This window comes from Salmo trutta, chromosome 8 (genome assembly GCF_901001165.1).
Source record: "Salmo trutta chromosome 8, fSalTru1.1, whole genome shotgun sequence".
Classification (NCBI taxonomy): Eukaryota; Metazoa; Chordata; class Actinopteri; order Salmoniformes; family Salmonidae; genus Salmo; species Salmo trutta.
Window position 1 is genome coordinate 33,532,126 of NC_042964.1, and position 23,832 is coordinate 33,555,957.

The 23,832-nt window shown below is 42.5% G+C and overlaps 1 protein-coding gene across 7 annotated transcripts in view; it reads right to left on the reverse strand.

Annotated features, from left to right (window-relative positions):
• Positions 1–1,151: 1,151 nt before the first annotated feature.
• LOC115198734 (dedicator of cytokinesis protein 4) overlaps positions 1,152–23,832 on the reverse strand; it is a 142,343-nt gene continuing 119,662 nt past the window's right edge. For 5 of the 7 annotated variants that reach the window (XM_029760965.1, XM_029760962.1, XM_029760961.1 and 2 more), the window contains 10 exons: positions 22,700–22,783; positions 22,454–22,573; positions 22,173–22,297; positions 21,440–21,560; positions 21,158–21,239; positions 15,001–15,110; positions 14,696–14,768; positions 12,891–13,010; positions 11,094–11,155; positions 1,152–3,658 (listed from right to left, as the gene is read on the reverse strand). In XM_029760965.1, the coding sequence (XP_029616825.1) occupies positions 3,191–3,658; positions 11,094–11,155; positions 12,891–13,010; positions 14,696–14,768; positions 15,001–15,110; positions 21,158–21,239; positions 21,440–21,560; positions 22,173–22,297; positions 22,454–22,573; positions 22,700–22,783 (1,365 nt within the window). In that variant the 3' untranslated portion in view covers positions 1,152–3,190. The remainder of the gene's footprint in view (positions 3,659–11,093; positions 11,156–12,890; positions 13,011–14,695; positions 14,769–15,000; positions 15,111–21,157; positions 21,240–21,439; positions 21,561–22,172; positions 22,298–22,453; positions 22,574–22,699; positions 22,784–23,832) is intronic. The other 2 variants (XM_029760960.1, XM_029760964.1) reach the window with 2 other exon arrangements.

Below are 23,832 nucleotides of genomic sequence, written 5' to 3' on the forward strand. Positions count from 1 at the left end.
AAGCCGGATCTCAGTGCACCGTCGAGTTGCTCCAGCTTTCCTATTCCAGGGAGATTTAGCACAGAGAGAAAAACACCAAGGGCTTCTCTCGGCTTGTGTGTTATTCAAAATGTGCCCTAGGCAAGGTTAAATTAAAAACCTGCCTTCCCTTGCTAATTCTTTTTTAGCACCTATGGAACACTTTCCAATGTCGGATGTTTAGCATCCAAATAACGAGGCTAAACTGTTCTTCTGAGTTAGACTACAGTTTGAACGACGTATTGTTACAATGTATGGTGTTATGTTAGTGATTGTTGGAAACCACACCAGTTGCCAACATTTATATATCATTTGTAGTCGTGCCTTCAAGCTATTAGCTCTGTTACAATTAAGCTACTTTCACTTAAACACAGGATGTCTAGTTTTTGCATCCGCAAAAAGTTGTGTTGTACATAATGATTAAACCCTTCCCCGAACCTGCTGAGACCGTCTTTCAGTCCATGAACGAAACGCAGCTTCCTCCCTGCTAGTGAAAGCTGAATGTAAGGATGATTGACAAGCCCATTGAGGGTAGAACTGACAAGCCATTCTCCTGGGTTCCAGAATGGAGGCACGTTAATCGCTCCTCCGGTACCCCGATACGTGTTCTCTCTTCCGAGAAGTCTTCAGGATTAGAGGAAATTCATTTCTGACACGATTAACACTGTCAAATTACCAGCCTCAGACACAATTACTGTATTACTGCGTCTATCTGATCCGGTGAAGGGTACTCCCTCTTGGCGGTGATGTGATGTTATGAAGAGTACCATCATCCAGGCTCACCCACTCACCCAGCAGACTAAAAAAGGAGACGTTCATTAGATGTGTTCGGTTTAAAGGAATATTTCCCCCGTGTGTGCAGATTGTCTTATCGGATCACGCACCAGTTCCTCATAAACTATTACCACACCTTGAGCGCCCACAGCACGTGATTATCGTTGCATTGTGTGGGAATGACTTTGATGACAGGAAGCTGATTCTGAATCATGTAACGTTAGAGTACACATAAGATCACTATAAACACTGCTGCGATTGCTCAACCTGTACACATACATTGTACAATGCAACTATTATCGAAGTAATCGTCACTGAATTGTTTCTAACAGGTTAGAGCTGGGAATGATTCAAAGGTGTGCTTGAGCAAAATGTTTTTATTACATAGGGCAGTTTATTGAGCATGTAAATGTGTTACTGTAGGTGTAGATATGCATTACTATAGACTTCTACACTCACTAAAAACAGCATTTTTTGACATTTATAACAATAATTTGCTGTTCCAACATTCAAAGCTGTAAATGTGTATTAGCTACACTTTGTTAAAAACACAATATTTACAATAATAGTAATACACAAAGGTACTATATTTGGCATACTTACAACAATCTCATTATATAATTTACAATTTCTCAAGTACTGATTAATGTGAATATTTGATCCCAAAAAATTCACAACAAATTAAAAAGGAAATTAAACATACAAAAGTGAAACATACAAACCATACCCAAGTCAATTCTGAAAACCGTTGTACTGAATTAAGTGATCAATATTTACGCAAATGTTCTACACTTTGTATTACAAAAACGGTGTCGTCTTCTCTTCATAAAACACTTGACAGGAAACCGCCTGACGTGACGACTGCCTAGATACCGTAGAACAGGAGAAGAGGACTCGATACCAGTACACACTGTCCACCGTGTATGTCAGAGACAACACCTCTCGCTCACTCGGCTGTACTGTACAAGCGTGACCGTACAACGATGAGTTGAAAAATGGTTTTCGAAAAAGATTCTCAAATAGAAGAGCAGCCCCCCGCGTGTGTACGAGTTGCCGGCAGTTACTGGGTGGCAGATGGCAGGCATCTTTTCTACCATACATACTGCACTTCAAATGCCCGTTGTGGTCGCCAGGGTAACAACTCAAGAGATAGAGTGAGTCCTTGGTAAATGTGACCACTGTTAACGCAGATTCAATCTCATTTGTGCTAATATCATATCCCCATTCCTTACTTGTAACAGTTGTCATTCTTATACCCCCCCCCCCCCCCCCCCCAATGACTTTTCATCTAAATAACTGGATTTGTCTCAAAGTCTATTGTTTTCATTGTGGGCTAGTACAAACTCAGCTTGTCTAGTCAATGGAGTGTTTCCAGGTTCAGGATTCTAGTTTGTCGTTACAACATACATACAGTACATCTTCCTTTGGCACAATACTTGGTAAACCCCAAAAGATCCACCACCACCACGTACATACTACACTCCATGCAGGAGGGTTAGGGTGTGTCCACATCTCTGGCCCCTCTGACAGCAATGGCCTCCAATGAATTCGAACTACACACAATTTACTGGAGATGCAGCCTTCAATTTAGTGGCACATGTCAGATACCAGAACAACGGATTCTTGGAAACATGTGCATTGGTCTAAGAAAGGGGATTTCAAAGATGGAAGGAGCTCTTTATGGCTTAGAGTAGAGCTTGAAGAAAGGTCAAGAGATTTGAGTGATTCAATATCACGAAAGGGGTGGATTTCTGAGTATCTTGTTACGACTACAATTCTCCATTCCTATGGGAAAGGTATGTTCCATTACTGACCAAGAATAAAAAACGAGGCATCGATTTTAGCTATACAGCACTTTTCAAATGGTCATTGCTTCCCGTTCCGGTACCATTTTTTTGGATGTATGTGAACACACCCTCAGCTACTACCATAAACTGAAATGCATATGCATGAGACCTCTAGCACCTTTTAGCTATATAGAAAAGTACAGTGTACTTCAAAAACGTGCAAGACTCATGGATAAAGACTCTGTTTCCAATACTTAAGGCAAAACACTTCTTATATATAACCAATATACACATATATTGGGACTATTACATCTATCAAAAAAATCAAAAAATCGACGCCTAAGCTCGTTGTCTTCATTTTTCTTCTGATAAACGCAGCAATTTACCGAGTGGAACCTACTGTACTGGAGCTAAAAGTGCAGAATGACAAAGTCAGTCAATGCAAAGCCCTTTCGAAAAAAGATCTTCACAATGAGACAGACTCATGAGTCTTGAGTCTGTCCTGGGCAGAGCCTGGGATTACCAAACTGAAGAGAAGACAGTGTAAAAAGTGCAAAACGCGCCAGTGGTTTCTCCCATCAACCCACTAGGGTTGTAGGTCCTCACCCAGCCTATAGCTGGGAGACCTTCCTGGGGAGAGGTCTGGGTCTGGGGACATGGGGCACCCCGTCGGCCCTGCGAGGGTCCGATGCTGGGACCAGCTTCATGCTGCTAGTGCGTAGCTGGTGGGGCTTGGGGGGCAGGGCCGGGGGGTCCAGACTGGGAGGGATGGAGAGACTGTGGGGCAGGGGAACCGGCCTACGAGGGTTGGAGCGCTCGTACACGCTGTAGGGCGGCGGCGTCTTGTTCTCGCGGCGGATGAGCTCGTCCGAGCCCGAGGAGACCGAGTTGGGCATGGTGGGCCCCTGGTGGGCGGGGTGGTCTCCAGTGGTTGCCTCGGTGCCCGACGCCTCGGACACACTGCAGCGACTCATGGAGGAGATGCCGCTGCTGTAGCTACCAGAGAGGACGGGCGAGTTGGACACCAGTCCAGCCGACTGGCACTCAGTGGGTGAGGGCGTGAAGGGCGGCAATGAACTCTACGGAGAGACAGAAACAGAGAGACAATCAGAAACACAACAGAAAAAGAGAACCAATCAGAGGACCAAACAGAATTGGAGAACTTATCAGAGAACCAATCAGAAAACGGAGAACCAACCACAACCAATAGCTCAAACAAAGAAAGTACCAATCTCCTTAAGACTGCACGTGTGCTTCAAAGCCTAATGAGGCATAGCATAAAGGAACAATAAAGCCTATGAAGCATAAGAATAAAGACACCAGACAGATTGATAGTGCAACAGCCACAGTGCTTTTTCCACCTCATCATACATCAGTGTGCATTGGGACGGAGAAATACAATATCCGGCAGTTTCAGCGTGAGGAATCCAATACGTTGTCCAAATGTTTTCTGAGAAATTACACGGAAATACTGTTATATCTTGTTAATCTTACTTGGATTTAGTGGAGTGGACAATCGATCTGTTCTTTTTTTGCTACAGTTTGTCATGCTGAGACGCAGCAAATTCATGTTTCTGTCTGACAATTCGAAATGTTCATGTAACTTCTCTCAACAAGACTGAAGCTAAATGCTCGTTGATATGTTAATATTCCCCACATATCTCAAAGGCCTAGAGCGCTGAGCTGCCCCTCACAGCACAATCAAAGAAGAGCCCTCAGCAGACCTCCAACAGGCCCTGTTAACACACACACACACACACACACACACACACACACACACACACACACACACACACACACACACACACACACACGGCGTTGTATTTGTGTTGCTGTTTGTGCCTCACTTATAAAAAACTGCCAGTGCAAAGAACAACTGTATTTTATTTTCTAACAAAAAAAGAAGACTTTCTCAATGCAGGTTTGTAAAAGCCTGTTAAAAAGTCACTCCTAAACTGCCTTGCCACATGCAGGCTGGTGCTAGATAATAAATTGCTCATTAGCAGAGTTATCTGACAGGCGAAAGCCAATGTGGATGAGAACATGAGACGACATAGAGGGGGAAGATAATTCAATGGTGGTTCAATACTGCCTGACAACCAACAGAGAAACCATATAGCACACAGACATTCAAAGCACTGTCAGAACACTCAACAGCATTAGTAGTAGGAGAACAGAAAGAGATGCACATGCACACACTCTCCACACACACACGCGCACACACACACACACACACACACACACACACACACACACCCACACACACACGCATGTTTGATTCGCGCCTGTCTCAGTGGACGAATCCATTGAGGCCATGGGAATGTCAGTCCATCATCAAGACATGATACTGAAATTGTATATGGTTATAGTATTGAAACTATAATGGATACAACACTAATGTACACTACTGTTCAAAAGTTGGGGTCACTTAGAAATGGCCTTGTTTTTTAAAGAAAAAAATAAATAATTGTCCATTAAAATAACATAAAATTGATCAGAAATACAGTGTAGACATTGTTAATGTTGATAATGATTATTGTAGGAATTTCTACATAGACGTACAGAGGCCCATTATCAGCAACTATCACTCCTGTGTTCCAATGGCACGTTGTGTTAGCTAATACAGGTTTATCATTTTAAAAGGCTAATTGAGCATTAGAAAACCCTTTTGAAATGATGTTAGCACAGCTGAAAACTGTTGTTCTGTTTAAAGAAGCAATACAACTTGAGTATCTGGAGCATCAGCATTTGTGGGTTCAATTACAGGCTCAAAATGGCCAGAAACAAAGACTTTCTTCTTCGTCAGTCTATTCTTGTTCTGAGAAATGAAGGTATTTTCTATGCAAGAAATTGCCAAGAAACTGAAGATCTCGTACAACGCTGTGTACTACTCCCTTCACAGAACAGCGTAAACAGGCTCTAACCAGAATGGAAAGAGGAGTGGGAGGCCCCGGTGCACAACTGAGCAAGAGGACAAGTACATTAGAGTGTCTAGTTTGAGAAACAGACGCCTCACAAGTCCTCAACTGGCATCTTCATTAAACATCAACAGTGAAGAGGCGACTCCGAGATTCTGGCCTTCTAGGCAGCATGTCAAACTTGGATTAGCTAACACAACGTGCCATTGGAACACAGGAGTGATAGTTGCTGATAATGGGCCTCTGTACGCCTATGTAGATATTCCATTAAAAATCATCAGTTTCCAGCTACAATAGTCATTTACAACTTTAACAATGTCTACACTCTATTTCAATTTGATGTTATTATAATGGACAAAAAATGTGCTTTTCTTTCAAAAACAAGGACATTTCTAAGCGACCCCAAACTTTTGAACGGTAGTGTATATAATAATATTGTGGTTGCTGTCCGCGGTTCTGAAACATAATCCAGTGAACCGTAGAATTGGCGCCTTTCCCTATGTTGCTATGTGCATAATAGAAAATTAACCAGCATATTGGGATTGAGAACAATGCGGCGGAGGCAGCAGCAGCAGCAGAGACGAAGGAACAGCCCTTGCCTTAGCCTAACTGTCTAAGACGTGAGGAGAGAGGAAATCCCAACTTAATTAAATCTATAATCAACAGCCTAACTGTTAAATGTGCCTGGCTTTATAAATATATATCTACAGAAATAAGACAGATATTGCTTCTCTTGCCTGTTTGAGTGTTTGTTTAATAGCCTGCTGATTCCGTGAGCACCAAGCCTCATTCAACGGCAAAATGTTGGAGAAAGCAATTTCATAGATTCGCTATTCTTTGCTATGCTGTAATAAAGGCTTTACATTCGTTTTTTTTATTAGAACAGACTAGTATTACTTATAAAATATTTAATGTTGTTTACACTGTTCCAAACAGGCAGAACATTTATATTGTAATCTAACAGCACCGGTTTGTCACAGGTAATATGCACGCAGCTCTCGTTCCTATATCTCCTTCTTATTGTTATTATTACAATTATCATTATGATCATCATTATAATAATAAGTCATGTCGTTATCATTAGCAGGCTTGGTGTAGCAGCCTTGTATAACCGCCATCGAGCTGTAGGCCTAAGAGCGCGTCCTGTTTAGTCTTAATACCGTAACTTACTTTGGCCTACATTTCAATATCTATGCGACTGTGTCTATCAATCAATCCTTCATTCGTTCATGCCGTCACACAGCAGACGAGACATTCATGCTTTGAAAAGCAATCAAGCATTTTAGTTTTAAAATGAAGCAAAAAAACTAATGGAGCTGTGAGTAATCAGCCAAAACAATAAATAAACCGCAATTCACGAACGTATGCAACTGCTTTTAGTCTGCTGTAATAAAGGCTTTTTTTTCTCATTAGAACATACTCTCTGGTGTTGTTTACACTGTTCCAAATTGTCAGAAAAAAATAACATTGTAATCTAACAGCAACTGTTTGGCACACATACTCACGCAACGCTTGCTCCATTTTCCTTGAGCTCCAGTAGCTTCCACAACTAAGTCAAATGTCTTCCACAGATCTGACTTCCCCTTTCCCTCCTGAGCAACCAGTAAACATTTGCCCAATTCGAGTTTCTTTTTCACGTCTTCGGTATCCATTTTGCTGTCATGTACTGTGTTCGGAGTTTGTTATAAACAATTTATTGATGTGATTATGATAGGCTATAAGTCAGGCCCTAATGGTCACATGCATGTGATGCTTACATGCTTCACTAAAGAGAGAAAGGGTTGAGGGAATAGGGAATGTTCTTCCTAAACAAATTAGTGATAACAGAACTTTTCAGTCAGAAACTAGTGAGAAACTAAATGGCTGACATGATGTTGCAGCTTCAGGACGGACAGCTCAATAAACACTTGCTGTGGTGCCTTTTCACTGCAGTAGGGAGGAGAGCGAGACAATGTGCGCCAGTCACACAGGCACTCACATTTTGTTTTTTAACACAGTATGACCATCGGGCTCTTTAAGTCATTTGTGTGTATTAATTATTTAATCAAACAGTGTGCTTGAAGCATCAGACAAGCTCAGTGCATATGTAGTTAATTTTATTCAAAACACATAGGGTGTGTCTGTCTATATATGTAAAAATAAATGTAAACATTTCGACCAATCGATTGGTGGAAAGAAGACGACTCTCGGTCGACCAAGATGTTTTTTAGTCGGGGACAACCCTAACATACACTATATATACATAAGCATGTGGACACCCTTTCAAATGAGTGTATTCAGCTATTTCAGCCACACCTGTTGCTGACAGGTGTATAACATTTAGCAGACAGCCATGCAAACTCCATAGACAAACGTTGGCAAAAGAATGGCCTTAGTGAAGAGCTCAGTGACTTTCAACGTGGCACCGTCATAGGATGCCACCTTTCCAACAAGTCAGTTTGTAAAATGTCTGCCCTGCCAGAGTTGGCCAGGTCAACTGTAAGTGCTGTTATTGTGAAGTGGAAACATCTAGGACCAACAAGGGATCAGCTGTGAAGAGGTAGGCCACACAAGCTTACAGAACGGGATCGCCGAGTACTGAAGCGCGTAGCACATACAAATCGTCTGTCCTCGGTTGCAACCCTCACCACCAAGTTCCAAACTGCCTCTGTAAGAAACGTCAGCAAAATAACTTTCCGTCGGGAGCTTCAAATAATGGGTTTCCATGGCTGAGCAGCACATACAAGCTGAAGATCACCATGCACAATGCCAAGTGTCGGTTGGAGTGGTGTAAAGCTCGCCGCTAGTGGACTGGAGTGATGAATCACGCTTCACCATCTGTCAGTCCAACGAATCTGGGTTTGGCAGATGCCAGGAGAAAGCTGATCACGTAGTGTACATACATACAGTTGAAGTCGGACATTTACATACACTTAGGTTGGAGTCATTAAAACAGTTTTTTCAACCAAGTTTTTTTGTTAACAAACTATAGTTTTGGCAAGTCGGTTAGGACATCTACTTTGTGCATGACACAAATCATTTTTCCAGCAATTGTTTACAGACAGATTATTTCACTTATAATTCACTGTATCACAATTCCTGTGGGTCAGAAGTTTACATACACTAAGTTGACTGTGCCTTTAAACAGCTAGGAAAATTCCAGAAAATGATGTCATGGCTTTAGACGCTTCTGCTAGGCTAATTGACATAATTTGAGTCAATTGGAGGTGTACCTGTGGATGTATTTCAAGGCCTACCTTCAAACTCAGTGCCTCTTTGCTTGACATCATGGGAAAATCAAAAGAAATCAGCCAAGACCTCAGAAAAAAATTGTAGACCTCCACAAGTCTGGTTCATCCTTGGGATCCTTGGGAGCAATTTCGCCTGAAGGTACCACGTTCATCTGTACAAACAATAGTACGGAAGTATAAACACCATGGGACCACGCAGCCGTCATACCGTTCAGGAAGGAGATGAACGTACTTTGGTGCGAAAAGTGCAAATCAATCCCAGAACAACAGCAAAGGACCTTGTGAAGATGCTGGAGGAAACAGGTACGAAAGTATCTATATCCACAGTAAAACTAGTCCTATATAGACATAACCTGAAAGGCCGCTCAGCAAGGAAGAAGCCACTGCTCCAAAACCGCCATAAAAAAAGCCAGACAACGGTTTGCAACTGCACATGGGGACAGAGATCGTACTTTTTGGAGAAATGTCCTCAGGTCTGATGAACCAAAAATAGAACTGTTTGGCCATAATGACCATCGTTATGTTTGGAGGAGAAAGGGGGAGGCTTGCAAGCAGAAGAACACCATCCCAACTGTGAAGCACGGGGGTGGCAGCATCATGTTGTGGGGGTGCTTTGCTGCAGGAGGGACTGGTGCACTTCACAAAATAGATGGCATCATGAGGTAGGGAAATTATGTGGATATATTGAAGCAACATCTCAAGACATCAGTCAGGAAGTTAAAGCTTGGTTGCAAATGGGTCTTCCAAATGGACAATGACCGCAAGCATACTTCTAAAGTTGTGGCAAAATGGCTTAAGGACAACAAAGTCAAGGTATTGGAGTGGCCATCACAAAGCCCTGATCTCAATCCTATAGAAAATTTGTGGGCAGAACTGAAAAACGTGTGTGAGCAAGGAGGCCTACAAACCTGACTCAGTTACACCAGCTCTGGCAGGAGGAATGGGCCAAAATTCAACCAACTTATTGTGGGAAGCTTGTGGAAGGCTAATTGAAAACGTTTGACCCAAGTTAAACAATTTAAAGGCAATGCTACCAAATACTAATTGAGTGTATGTAAACTTCTGACCCACTGAGAATGTGATGAAAGAAATAAAAGCTGAAATGAATAATTCTCTCTACTATTATTCTGACATTTCACATTCTTAAAATAAAGTTGTGATCCTAACTGACCTAAGACAGGGAATTTTTACTAGGATTAAATGTCAGGAATTGGGAAAAACTGAGTTTAAATGTATTTGGCTAAGGTGTATGTAAACTTCCAACTTCAACTGTACATACACAGCTCCCTTGGCCTCAACCCTCAACAGGATATATTCACCAGCAGCCAGCCAACAACCCATAAAAGATTATAGGAAAGGTACAGGGCAGTTGTTTTATAAAATATGGAAAATATGTACCAGGTTCAGGGATATATAATGAAGAGGCTCTTCCTCTTGGTACATGAGAGGGGGAGCCATAGGGTTGTTATGGTGTTAAGAATGAATACAAATTCAGGAGAGAGGACCAGACTTGAATGCAACACTTTAAACTGTTGCCTTGAACGCAGCTCCCTAGCAACTCAACAAGCATCAGCTGCTGCTACTCATTGCTAATCAGACTCCTCTCTGTTCCGCAGTGCATGTCGTGTGGTGTTACTAGCCTTTCGAAGTCTTGCATTGCTCCTTCTCTACCTTCTATCTAGTATCTTTTAGATTCTTCCAAGGATCTCATAGGAGTGATTGCCATCATCACAGCAGCCTAACTATCAAGAACTGGCGATGATGTTTTGAGACTCAAAGCCAAACACTACAGGGTCCACTCCCTGGATCCTTCATCTGCAGCCATTGGCTTCGTCCGGTCCGTTCTCATTCACCTCCTGAATCCTCATTCTAACATCCGTTCCACTTCCTCAATAAAGATTTTTAACCCATTTTAATGCCTGGTACTTAAACTTGTGAAAGTGTGTGTGTGTGTGTGTGTGTGGTTTAAGTGGTGAGCAGGATGCTATACTGAGAGAACTCCTTCAGGGCCCTGGACTGAGCTCAGTTCTGTTTAGCTGGGCTGGCCATTGTTCTGCCAACCCGAATCAGTGTCATCTGTCACAGCCCAGTAACCACAGACTCACAGATGGACACATGCATGCACAAATACATACACCACGTACCACAAGCAAGCATGCATGTATGTACGCAAACCCGCACACATTCAGACAAGCATGCAGGCAAACAGGATCAAATGAGTCATCTACTGCTGGAATGAAGGACTCGGGGTTCTGATCCCATGCTGTCCTCCTGACCCTATTTTGTAGTGCACAGTATACTCAGATCAGCAGCATCAGAAAAACACTAGAGGACACAAATGCAATCACACACACAACAACACCAACCTTTTGTGGAGATCTGGACGTTGGGAGAGGGGACTGCGACCTCAAAGTCTTGGCTGAAGAGCCTGTTGACAGTCAACCAGAGAGAAACAGAGAAAGGAAGAAAAGAGGGCACGTTTAACTTCTGCCACCATTTTGTACCAGTCGACCTGATGACACTGGAGTAAGTCCTCCACAGCTGAGGACTTCAGTAGGTTTGGGCATCTATGAATCAAATAATCGCACAGCCGCGGGTCCTTAGCCAGCACTAAGCTGTTTATACATCCGACAGCTGCTCTTTGGAAGGCAAAACACTCAATTCAACGCAACAACAGTGGGGAAAAGTCAGCTCTAGTGAATCACAAAATAAATATATAACAAAAAATATATAACATAAGTCTAAGTTTACTGGAAGTGTCAGGCTCAGTGCTTGAAAAGTGGGAGTTTGGGAGTTATGTGCACTGCATGTGTGTATGTTTGTGTGTGTGTGTATGTGTGCACTCTCTGTGTGTGTGTGTGTGTGTGTGTGTGTGTGTGTGTGTGTGTGTGTGTGCACTCTCTGTGTGTGTGTGTGTGTGTGTGTGTGTGTGTGTGTGTGTGTGTGTGCATGTTTGTGTGTGCATGTGTGTGTGTTTATGTTTGTGTGTGCGCTGTGTGTGTATGTTTGTGTGTGCTGTGTGTGTGTGTGTGTGTGTGTGCACTGCATGTGTGTGTAGGCTTGCTGTTTGGGGATTTAATGAACCCCTGAAGCACCATAGAGATTAAAGTAGATGGAGATGGTATGAGAAGGCTCATCTATACAATCTTATCGTATAGTTGAGTCTAACTGGTTATAGTTATTATATACAGTTTGGATTATAGAGTAGCAGGCGGTATAGCAGAGGAAAAATATGCCCTCTGGACTAGTTGTCCCCTCAGATAAAAGACACTCATAAGGTATTCATGGCTTTATGACGTGAGCTTGACCAATTTATTTGTCTATAGGAACTCTTCTGCAATCATCATCAAAGTCAATCATATAGACTGTTTTATGATTTTCGTCCTGTACCAAAGTGTGTCAGATAGTTAATTATTGTTCATCATTTTTTTTATTTAACCTTTATTTAAATAGGCAAGTCAGTTAAGAAAAAAAAAGTATTATTTACAATAAGTAGAAGGAATAAATAGCTTTGGTACTGGACTATTTGTGTACTCAACAGTGCTAGATGGTTGCCTTTGGCAGGATAATAACAAGTTGGCTAGAGCAGAAACAGACAGGCACCCAGGCTAGAATACAGACCATTATTATACAGTATGTATACATCATGTGAAGGAGAAGATATTTATAGAAGCAAACCAGGAGGAATAGAAGAGAGCAGCTGAGTTTATAGCAGAGAATTGACAGCGTAAACAACGAGCCCTGTAAGAGAGCGGCTGAGTTTATAGCAGAGAGTTGACAGCGTAAACAACGAGCCCTGTAAGAGAGCAGCTGAGTTTATAGCAGAGAGTTGACAGCGTAAACAACGAGCCCTGTAAGAGAGCAGCTGAGTTTATAGCAGAGAGTTGACAGCGTAAACAACGAGCCCTGTAAGAGAGCAGCTGAGTTTATAGCAGAGAGTTGACAGCGTAAACAACGAGCCCTGTAAGAGAGCAGCTGAGTTTATAGCAGAGAGTTGACAGCGTAAACAACGAGCCCTGTAAGAGAGCAGCTGAGTTTATAGCAGAGAGTTGACAGCGTAAACAACCAGCCCTGTAAGAGAGCAGGTGGAAGCACCAGGTGTCAAAATATGGGGGAAAAGATTAGTGCCATTCCTCATTGGTCGAGTGTTCTGATTGGTTTACCTGAGTGTGGTGGCCTAGGAGGAACAGGGGGACAGAGCAACTTTCCCACAGTGTCAGAGAACTGTGTGTTGTTGACCTCTTTTACACTGTCTAGACTCCGGCTACTGAAGGTGGCTCTCACTATGTTGGTGTACAAACATATAGACAGACATGCATCAATCACTGCTCTTTGGGTTACAACACAACACAACACAACATATCACAACACATCAGACGATGTAAACTAGAATCTAGATCTGTATTAGAATGTTATCATAGTGAATAACTGGACATTTGATAACAGAGGTAGGGATTTGTGTCTGTTGCTGTAGCTGATGATTTATGACAGTTACTACATTTCAAGATTTTCTTAGCCTGAATATAAAGCATGGTCAGGTGGAGATTTGACAGACTGCACCTTTAAATTTGTGGGATTGGCAGATAGCCTAGCAGTTAAGAGCGTTGGGCCAGTGACCGAAAGGTCGCTAGTTTGAATTCCCGAGCCGACAAGGTGAAAAATCTATGAATGTGCCCTTGAGCAAGGCACTTCATCCTAATTGCTCCACGATCGCCGTTGAATGGCGGACCTTGGGTGTGACCCCTCTTTCCCAGGGATGTCTCAGAGAGAGGGCTATATGCAAAAAAACACCTTTCCAATTAATACACACTTATATATGTGTGAAATAGGACAGATACAAATTCTGAATTGTTATTATTAACAATCACCCACACCTCAATCTTCTTATGTACTGAATATCATGCAACTGACAGGTTTAGTTTATCTTAAACCCTCGCTGTGCTGTTTAGAATGCAGTGAGAGAAATCACACTGTAAATAACACTTCCCTGTTCTCTCCTGTTAATACGAAGATGCTCTTCCTGTGTTAAGTTCATTCTTCCACAAACTGGTGTAAAAGAGCAGGTTTGCCTGTGTTTGCGCATTTCCACTTGAGCCGAGTGAACACACCTTAAAGTGGCACACCACTGTGCTTGTGGATCGACGTGATTTGTTTCACAGGAATATTCATTTTTCCGCATATTTTTTATATTTTCTATAAAATACTAATTTCACGAGTTAATTGTCCCTGAACCTCTAACCTTCAGTGAAGTTCACAGAAAGCAATCAAACAGCTGAGCTTTTTTTTAATTACACAAGGGCCCTTCCAAACTAGATCTGAAATACCGCCCCACTGGAATATGTAAAAATATAAAGCGCTTATATAACACACAGAATATACAAAACAGGCATCTGTGGATAAAAAAAACTGACACACATATGCATTTATACATATGTATAACCTTCCGAAAAGGCGTATTCCATCAAACCTTGGGGAATAAACGTGTTTTCACGCATTCTGATATTAATATATAAAAAGCATCAATTTAATGTGTAAAGTGCACTACTTTCGACCAGAGCCACATGGGCCTTGGTCAAAAGTAGTGCACTATATAAGGAATAAGGGTGCCATTTGGGATTCCTCACAAGTCTGTTGTTGACTGTGAATACTGATGGAGCTGAGAGGGAATAGACCTCATGGGGAGAGGCTGTCATTGAAGCAGATGTCTCCTCTCCAGATAAAGTCTGTCACATCTCACCGGTCAGTCTGTCAACTACACTCATGTCCGGACAGATGACCACAGCAATGATCTCTTTGACTGACTGGAGGATGAGAAGCGACTGTTTAGCAGCACGCTAGTGTCTTGGTACGACACATAGCCAAGGATACCATGGTGATGTAATGGTTTTGGGCTTATATACTCATGTACTGTAAAGAGAGATGGAGACAATGACTGAGATGACATATAAGACAATGAGACGTGTTTTACCTTTGTCTGGTGCAGAAAGGTTAGGATCACTTCGGGGTAGTGTGGTGTCACCTATTTGATGAGGGGTCGCCCTCTAGAAAAAGCAAACAAGACAGCACAATACTGAAGCTACAAAATCCATAAAGGAGAGTAAGATATTTTGACTTATGTGGAGTTCAGGTTTCACAGTCTTAACATAGAGAAATCCATACTATGAGTGACATTTCATGCTTGCTGAAGAGCTCTTTGGGTTCAAACTGCAGAGATCTTAATTAAGGTATAATAACTGTACTTGTCTGAGTATTGATTTGCTCGTGTGTGTTCACCTGGGCAGGGTCAAGGGGATTGGGGTAGATGGCACTGACAGGTCTCTCCCTGGAAGAGAGGCAGGAGTTCTCTCTGGAATGCTTGTGTTTGTCCTGCAGCTGGGGAGAACCTGGAGGGAGAGGTGAAGAGAGAGGAGAGATTTAGATGTAGATTTTATTGGTGACAGCTACTCTTCCTGGGGTCCAACACATAATGAAAAATACTTTAAAAATGTACATACATTTAAAAACATTAACAAAGACATTACAGTCTCACACGCATACATACAGTACCAGTCAAAAGTTTGGACACGCCTACTCATTCAAGGGCTTTTCTTAATTTTTTACTATTTTCTACATTGTAGAATAATAGTGAAGACATCAAAACTATGGAATCATGTAGTAACCAAGTGTTAAACAAATAAAAATATATTTTATATTTGAGATTCTTCAAAGTAGCCACCCTTTGCCTTGATGACAGCTTTGCACACTCTTGGTATTCTCTTAACCAGCTTCACCTGGAATGCTTTTCCAACAGTCTTGAAGGAGTTCCCACATGCTGAGCACTTGTTGGCTGCTTTTCCTTCACTCTGCGGCCCAACTCATTATGAACCATCTCAATTGTGTTGAGATCAGGTGATTGTGGAGGCCAGGTAATCGGATGTAACACTCCATCACTCTCTTTCTTGGCTAAATAGCCCTTACACAGCCTGGAGGTTTGTTGTGTCATTGTCCTGTTGAAAAACAAATGATAGTCCAACGAGATGGGATAGCGTATCGCTGCAGAATGCTGTGGTAGCCATGCTGGTTAAGTGTGCCTTGAATTCTCAATAAATCACAGACGGTGAGGGGGTGCTTTGCTGGTGACACTATCACACCTCCTCTTCCATGCTTCACGGTGGGAACCACACATGCGGAGATCATCCGTTCACCTACTCTGCGTCTCACAAAGACACGACGGTTGGAACCAAAAATCTCAAATTTGGACTCATCAGACCCAAAGGACAGATTTACACCAGTCTAATGTCCATTGCTCATGTTTCTTGGCCCAAGCAGGTCTCTTATTATTGGTGTCCTTTAATAGTGGTTTCTTTGCAGCAATTTCACCATGAAGGCCTGATTCACATAGATTCCTCTGAACAGTTGACGTTGAGATGTGTCTGTTACTTGAACTCTAAGAAGCATTTATTTGGGCTGAAATCTGAGGTTCAGTTAACTCTAATGAACTCATCCTCCGCAGCAGAGGTAACTCTGGTTCTTCCTTTCCTGTGGCGGTCCTCATGAGAGCAAGTTTCATCATAGCACTTGATGGTTTTTGCGACTGCACTAGAAGAAACTTTAAAAGTTCTTGACTTTTTCCGCATTGACTGAACTTCATGTCTTAAAGTAATGATGGACTGTCATTTCTCTTTGCTTATTTTAGCTGTTCTTGACATAATATGGACTTGGTATTTTACCAAATAGGGCTATCTTCTGTAGCCCTATTGTCACAACACAAATAATTGGCTCAAACGCATTAAGAAGGAAATCAATTCCAGAAATTAACTTTTAACAAGGCACACCTGTTAATTGAAATGCATTCCAGGTGACTACCTCATGAAGCTGGTTGAGAGAATGCCAAGAGTGTGCAAAGCTGTCATCAAGGCAAAGGGTGGCTACTTTGAAGAATCTCAATTATAAAATATATTTTGATTTGTTTAACACTTTTTTGGTTACGACATGATTCCATGTGTTATTTCATAGTTTTGACGTATTCACTATTATTCTACAATGTAGCAAATAGTAAAAAAATAAAGAACACCCTGGAATGAGTAGGTGTGTCCAAACTTTTGACTGGTACTGTACATTACTACATATTAGAGAACGACCAATAATCGTCTGAGCCGATATAGCGGGCCGATGCTGGCCTTTTCTAGTCTTTCGGCTATCGACCCTTCTCTATCGGCTTTTCTGATAGTCCCTCTACACAGCAAAGCGGCTGCTATGCCAGCCCCCATTCACTGCCTGAGCCACGAGCACCGCACAATGCCGAAGCAAATCAGCAGCAGCAAGCTAGCTCATTCTCCAACAGAAAGTTGGACTTGACACAGTGAGCAAAATCAAACTCCTGTTGCAAATATTAGTTTAGTTAATTCACTAATAATAAGGGTAGTGTTGATGTGCCCGGACATGCAGGCAATAGCAAGTTAGCTATGTGACCTGTTAGCAAAGATTACAATAACTAACCCTTTCATCTGTGGTGTTAGCTAGCTAGCTATATTAGCTACTATGCTAGTTAGCTGGCTGGATAAACATGGTGCTAAGATATCAGATAGGAGCTAATGGCAGAGAGGAAGAGTGAGGCTCAACTCGGCGGAATATCTCCCTCCCTCCAGCAGGTGGCATTTTATTTGTTGTTTTGCCCACAAAGCAAGGAAGCTTTTGTATGGAGGTCAATGAGTGTGGAATTTGGTCAACAAAGAAATGTATGGCTTTTTTGCTACATAAGGTTTATTTGATCTACCGTAATTTCCGGACTATAAACCGCAACTTTTTTCCCACGCTTTGAACCTCGCGGCTTAAACAATGACGCGGCTAATATATGGATTTTTCCCGCTTTCAAATTTTTTTTCTCCAAAAAAACACATTCTGTGACGTGCTCAGTTTTTTGGCGGCATGAAGCTTTCATTAGACCAATGAAATTGCTGAATGGGTTAAGGTCAAACAACTTTTTTGTTTACTGTTTAGATTTAATCGAGCGCTCTCAAACTTCCCATCATTCTGATTACGGTAGTCATTTTGTCACCCTCATCATGGCAAAGACACGGAGAAATGCATATGATGCAACTTTCAAGTTGAAGGCGATTGATCTGGCTGTTGGAAAAGGAAATAGAGCTGCTGCACGGGAGCTTGGTCTTAATGAGTCGATGATAAGACATTGGAAACAGCAGCGTGAGGAATTGACTCAGTGCAAAAAGACAACTAAAGCTTACTGCTAGTTTTTTATTTTTTGTTACAAGCCGTGTTTCGTTAAAGCCTATTTATTTTTGTTACAAGCCGTGTTTCGTTAAAGCCTATTTATTTTTGTTACAAGCTGTGTTTCGTTAAAGCCTGTGTAAAGTTAATTTGTTTCATAGTCATAGACATAGACATGTGCGGCTTATTTATGTTCAAAATATATATATTTTTTTAATTCAGTGGGTGCGGCTTATATTCAGGTTCGCTCAATAGTCCGGAAATTACGGTATTAGATGCTATGAAATACTTAAGTTGTTATGAGTGTACTGATATAAGTAGGACACGTGACATCCTGGCAACTTTAAGAAAAAACACTTTATACAGTTTCTGAGATATCTTGCGATGGCTATGCATATTCATGGCATGAGGCTAGTAGCATAGCATCTCTCTCCATTGAATACACGTGGTTGATGTCATCAACCCTCATCGAATATTCCAAAAAAGATTACAATAATGAGATGTATCCACCATTCCAAAGAAAGGATAGGCAGGAGTTACAGCCTACCGTGTCGCTTTGTGGACAACGATTGTAAGGGCAGAGTGACATGTATCTTGTCAGTATATCCATAATCTTTGCTAATAGCCAATGTAGCTAGCTAACGTTAGCTGGTTATCATTTTGAACATGTACCATTTTCTGCAATGCGCCATCTGACTTGCGGTGTAACGTTAGTTATTTACTGGTGTACTAATCTGACCAGCGATAGTCGTATCCGTAAACTGTCAGTTAATAGTCGGATTAGACGATTGTCGTAATATGGAAATGAGGAAGTGTTTTAAAATGCCTAATGGGCAGACTGAGTCAGACAGAACATGCATCATCGTTTCATCTTTTTTCCTACCCTCACTCTCCTTGTTAGATATTATGCACATTTATGGCTTGGTAGCAAATGACATCGCCATTGAGCTAGTTCTCATGGTATCAGTAAACAGCTCTAAGTGATATGAGCGATGGAGAGAGATGCAAGGAGATGTGAAAAGGAGGTGAGTTACAGCCTCGCTCTATCCAATCGTAGCAGTAGGATGAAGTTACAATATACATATGCTTTAACTAGGTTAACTAGATCAGATAGGGGAGAGGCGTTGTGTTATTTGTTTTATTGGCGAGAGAGAGCGAGAGAGAGACAAAGAGAGACAAAGAGAGACAAAGAGAGGAAGAGGGGGGGAGTGTGAGAATAGGTGTTAAACCAATGATGACACACAAAAAAACACAAGTGCAAAAGGTGGTCTTGTTAGACAAGCGATACACACAAATAAACGAGCATAGAAGCTGGCAGTCAACAACCATCGACCAACCAACAGCTCCCTGTTCCACATCCTCCACCCTGGCTGTTTCCACCTCACTAACCTCAGCACATAAAAGACCTGTCCTGCTGGGCTGGCTGGCTGTCAGACTGTGGTGGCGCCAGACACTCATTCCAGGGATAACGTGTACACAGACGACGCATGCACACGTGTGCACAGACACACACATTACAGGCAGTACTGATTACAGCGTATCACTGGCTGCCCGTAGATCCTTTTCCATTACACATTATATGGCAATTAGCTTTAGAATGGACATCATATGGGAATGAGATGACCATCTTGCAGGCAGTTCAGTTTGCTGTACTTCTCTAACCACTTTATGGTCCTGACAGTGGCTTGATAGGGGTCCTTCTGGTTGCACAGGAGCTGCCAAGGGGAGTGTATAGGCATCCAGAAATGTCTCCATATATTCTTATGTTTATGATCTGCGTCAGGCAGAAACACACGAGAGTGTCTGAGCGAGAGGAGATAAGAGGCTGGAGGAGCGATTAGACAGTCACGATCCTCTAACAAACCTCCTAACGTGGCTGGCTGTGGTACCAGGCTTCTAATAGGACTTAGAAACATTCTCCATGATTCACAGGCGTAATCAACAACGCACCCTCTCAAGATCTGATTTGTATCTCCATTTCATCTCTCTTTCTTTCTCCCACGTATGCATTCACGCATACATTTTTCAATCAAACACTACTTTGGTAAAAACAATCTAACTACGTAACAACAAAATGGTAATCATTTTATTTCTCTCCTTCTTGCGATTTCTTTCTGTCTACTTTCATCTATTTTGTTGTTTGGTTTATTTGGATAGGGACAAGTACAAATACATTGAACAAACAAACGTCCAATGGGTGTTTCTATCTCGCGCATCTTTTCAACAAATCACATTGAATCACACGCATTACATTATCACAATTACATGCACAAAGCAAATGTCATATTGCGGTGGCAGAATTTGGGGTATGAACCAAACCAGCTCATGCCTTTGTCTGAGAAATTGAACTTGTGAAGTTTGGAGATCAGTACACTGTGATTAACTATGTCAAAGGACTTTTTCATGTCACGGAAGACTGCTCCGACCACATTTCCCTCATCCAGTGATTTCTTGAGGTCCTCCAGTAGGACACCGTTTTCTGTTTCAGTGAAGTATTTTGGTCTGAATACAGATTGTTCCCAGTGCAAGTACTGATGCTATTTCAGATATGATATGAGCTGGGTTTTTTCTCTCTCTCTCTCTACCTCCACCTCTCTACCTCGACCTCTCTTTGAGGGCAGAGTGTGCACAGCCTGTCCTCTCTGGGTAGCCAGATCTGCCTGTGACGGCCGGTCTCTATGGCCAGGCTGTGTTCATTGAGTCTGTAAATAGTCTGTGTTTTTCTCCGTCACGGTGGTCAGAGAGAGAGGGAGAGAGAGAGAGAGAGAGAGAGAGGTTATTTTCTCCCAATGTTTTCCTTTCAAAGTCATATTCGTTTTCAGTTTTGCAGAAGAAAATTGCCTGTATGTCTGCAAAGTCCTCGCAGTGTAAAAGGAAATGCAGCTCTGCCTCGACCTCTCTTTGAGGGCAGAGTGTGCTCAGCCTGTCCTCTCTGGGTAGCCAGATCTGCCTGTGACGGCCGGTCTCTATGGCCAGGCTGTGTTCATTGAGTCTGTAAATAGTCTGTGTTTCTATCCGTCACGGTGGTCAGATAGTTTGCCACCAAGCACTGTGTTGAAGGCCAAAAAGCATTCAAGTGTGTTTTGGGTTAATGTGGTGTCTTTCCAATAGGTGATATATTTTTATTTTTGTTCCTCATTGGGTTCACCCCCCCCCCCCCCCCCCCCTCTCACACTCTCGCTTTCTCTGTCCCTCTCTTACTCCTTCTCTCTGCTAGTCTTACCTCTGGCGCTGGACGGAGCAGAACTGGTCACGTTGGGAGAGGCAGAATGATTGGAGCTGAGGCTTGAGGTAGACGGACTGGGCTGAAGGGACAAACAACTACATCAACAACATCACTGACAAGTTAAGAATTATAGACAGCCAGGACAGTGTGGGGGAGTGGAATTATCCAAATCTAGTTTAGATCAGTGCCTTTCTCAAGTGAGCTTTTGCAAACACACAAAAAAAGGAATTCGCTCTGGTAAAAGGGAGGTCGCGGGGTAAATTCAATTGGGAATTGTACCTGCATGTTGAAGACTTCATCAGAGCTCTCCGACTGCCCTGTGATGTTGCTCACTTCATTGGAGGCCTGAGATGACAGCGATGACGACGAGTAGCGGTTGACAGCCGGGTAAGTGAGGGGACTGATCACAAACATAACACACACATTGAGAGTGAGAGAGAGAAATAGAGAAAGAGAGAGAGAGAGAAAATAAGATCCGTTACTTTCAGAATGTTGTTGAGCATTCATCTGACATAATACCATATCATTCTGATAAAAAGGCACAATATTTGGGTTTCAGGAGAAAATCGCAGCCAAATAATCTCTCCTTCAATCACAAGTAACTGTTAGTGAGTTTTAAATTAGCAAGCTGTCGATTTAAGAGGACAGTAAATATTCAATGAGAGAAATGTCAGTGACAGATTGAGGCTGGGTGCGCGTGTGTGCTTGCACGTGCATGTGTATATTTCACTCTGTATGTCTATGCCTCATTACGCTCGTGAAGAGGTAGGATCTCACAGGTAGAGAATGGCAGGGTCACTGAGCACACACACAGAGAGCTCACTGCAGGTGCCAGTCTGCCCACCTACGCCCATATGGTGCCATACCAGGAAGTGAGATCGACCGGGGGGGGGTAGAGGATGTACAGACAGAAAGGGAAAAGAGAAGTGAAGATGGAGAGGAAAGAAAATATTATGGGAGTGAAAAGAGAGAGGAAGAGGGGAAAAAAAGATACGAGGACAGTGTTTCTCACCTGCGTCTGGCCACCACGCGAGCGCCATCTGGGCTGATGATGTTGGGGACTGAGTTCCTGCATGAACTACGCGGGCTGCCGTTGGTGAAGTGCACGGGGCTGGCGCGCACATACGCTGGAAACTCCTGGGGTGGGGATTAGACGGAAAGAGAAGAGGGAGGGGAAACCTGTGATTAGCATATTGTTTATGCTAGCATGAGTTATGGCTGTGCTAATGCAGGCTTGATGAAGGTTAATTTGAGGGTTAGAGATTGTGCTCCTGTTGAGTGGCCTTCACTAACCTGGATCCCCAGACTAGACTTCATCACATGGAACTGGTCCACCAGCTTCTTGTGTAGAGGTCTCATGTCCTGAGGAACAAACTTCTCGTGGACGGCCAGGCCATACTCCAGGATGTGAGCCTGGAAGAGAGAGTCGGAGCAATTAGGTTTGTTAACATTCATCTCTTCCAGATGAAATATCATCACAAAAGCTAAGCAGTTCTCCTAATAAAGTAGGGCTAGTGTTTTCCAACGTTGGAAACTGACCTGTTCGAACATGAGTTCCCTTAGTCGTCCGATCTTCTCCCCGTCCTCCGGGTGATTCACGACGTAGTCTTTCACAAAGAACGCCTGCACGAACACAATTCATTGGATGTTTTGAATTTGTTTGATTTCATCAGTTTATTTCATTGTGTCACCATGTTTCCACCATGTATGTATGTCTGTCTCTCTCTCTCTCTCTCTCTCTCTCTCGCTCTCTATACGTATTTTTGTGGGCAAAAGACAAAAATGAAGAAATAATATTCATAATGTAAACATGCTTTGCATATTCCCTGATGTTGATATTGCAACCCTTGAGATGAGTGCAGATTAGAGTCAAGGCTTTTTAATCTGCATCACAATAAAAACACATCAGAAAATGAACAACAACAACTCTAAATCTTTTTTAAAATCTTCAGTGGAAAGAGAGCAAAGGGGGAAGAGTCGCCACAAAGGAGATAGCAGGGTTTGGTCTCCCTCACAAGGACTTTGTGGCAGGCTATCTCCAAAGAGACAGAGAGAGAGATATGCGAGAGGGGGAGGGACTCAAAAGACTCAAAAGGAGAGAGGAGCTCACTGCTTACGTCAATGCCCCCTCCCAAACAGGCATGGTCCTATCTGTGTCTACCATCTGAGTGTGAGGCAACCTCTACCATGACACTAGCTAAACAACAACACACACAATTACCACCAAGTGAACGTTGTAACAGCGCTAGCTAGGCAACAGTAGCAGGCTAATCTCCCGATCGTTATCCCCGACACAAAACGCAGCTTTACGACCCCCGCTGTGACGCTGTGAAATGCCACGGTCGCTTTGACCAAAATAACTGGTGTGAAAGATAGTCCAAAGCCACAGAAAAAGGGACTTATTCCGTCTTAGTGAATCATAGCGTGGCTGTATGAATAAAATTGTCTGAAATCCATAGCCGAGGGTGGAAAAATAACCAATATTTGCATCAAATTATACTTTTCTCTTGTGCTGGTTGGACTTGAGATTGGAGGAGAAACTCCAAGTGTCAAGTGACATTGTGAATCATTATAAAACCTCAATTAAAGATGAAATGCTGGCAATAAATAGATATTAAATCAGGCTGGATTCTCCTTCAGGGCTGGAACTATAACCATAAGCAATAAATCAA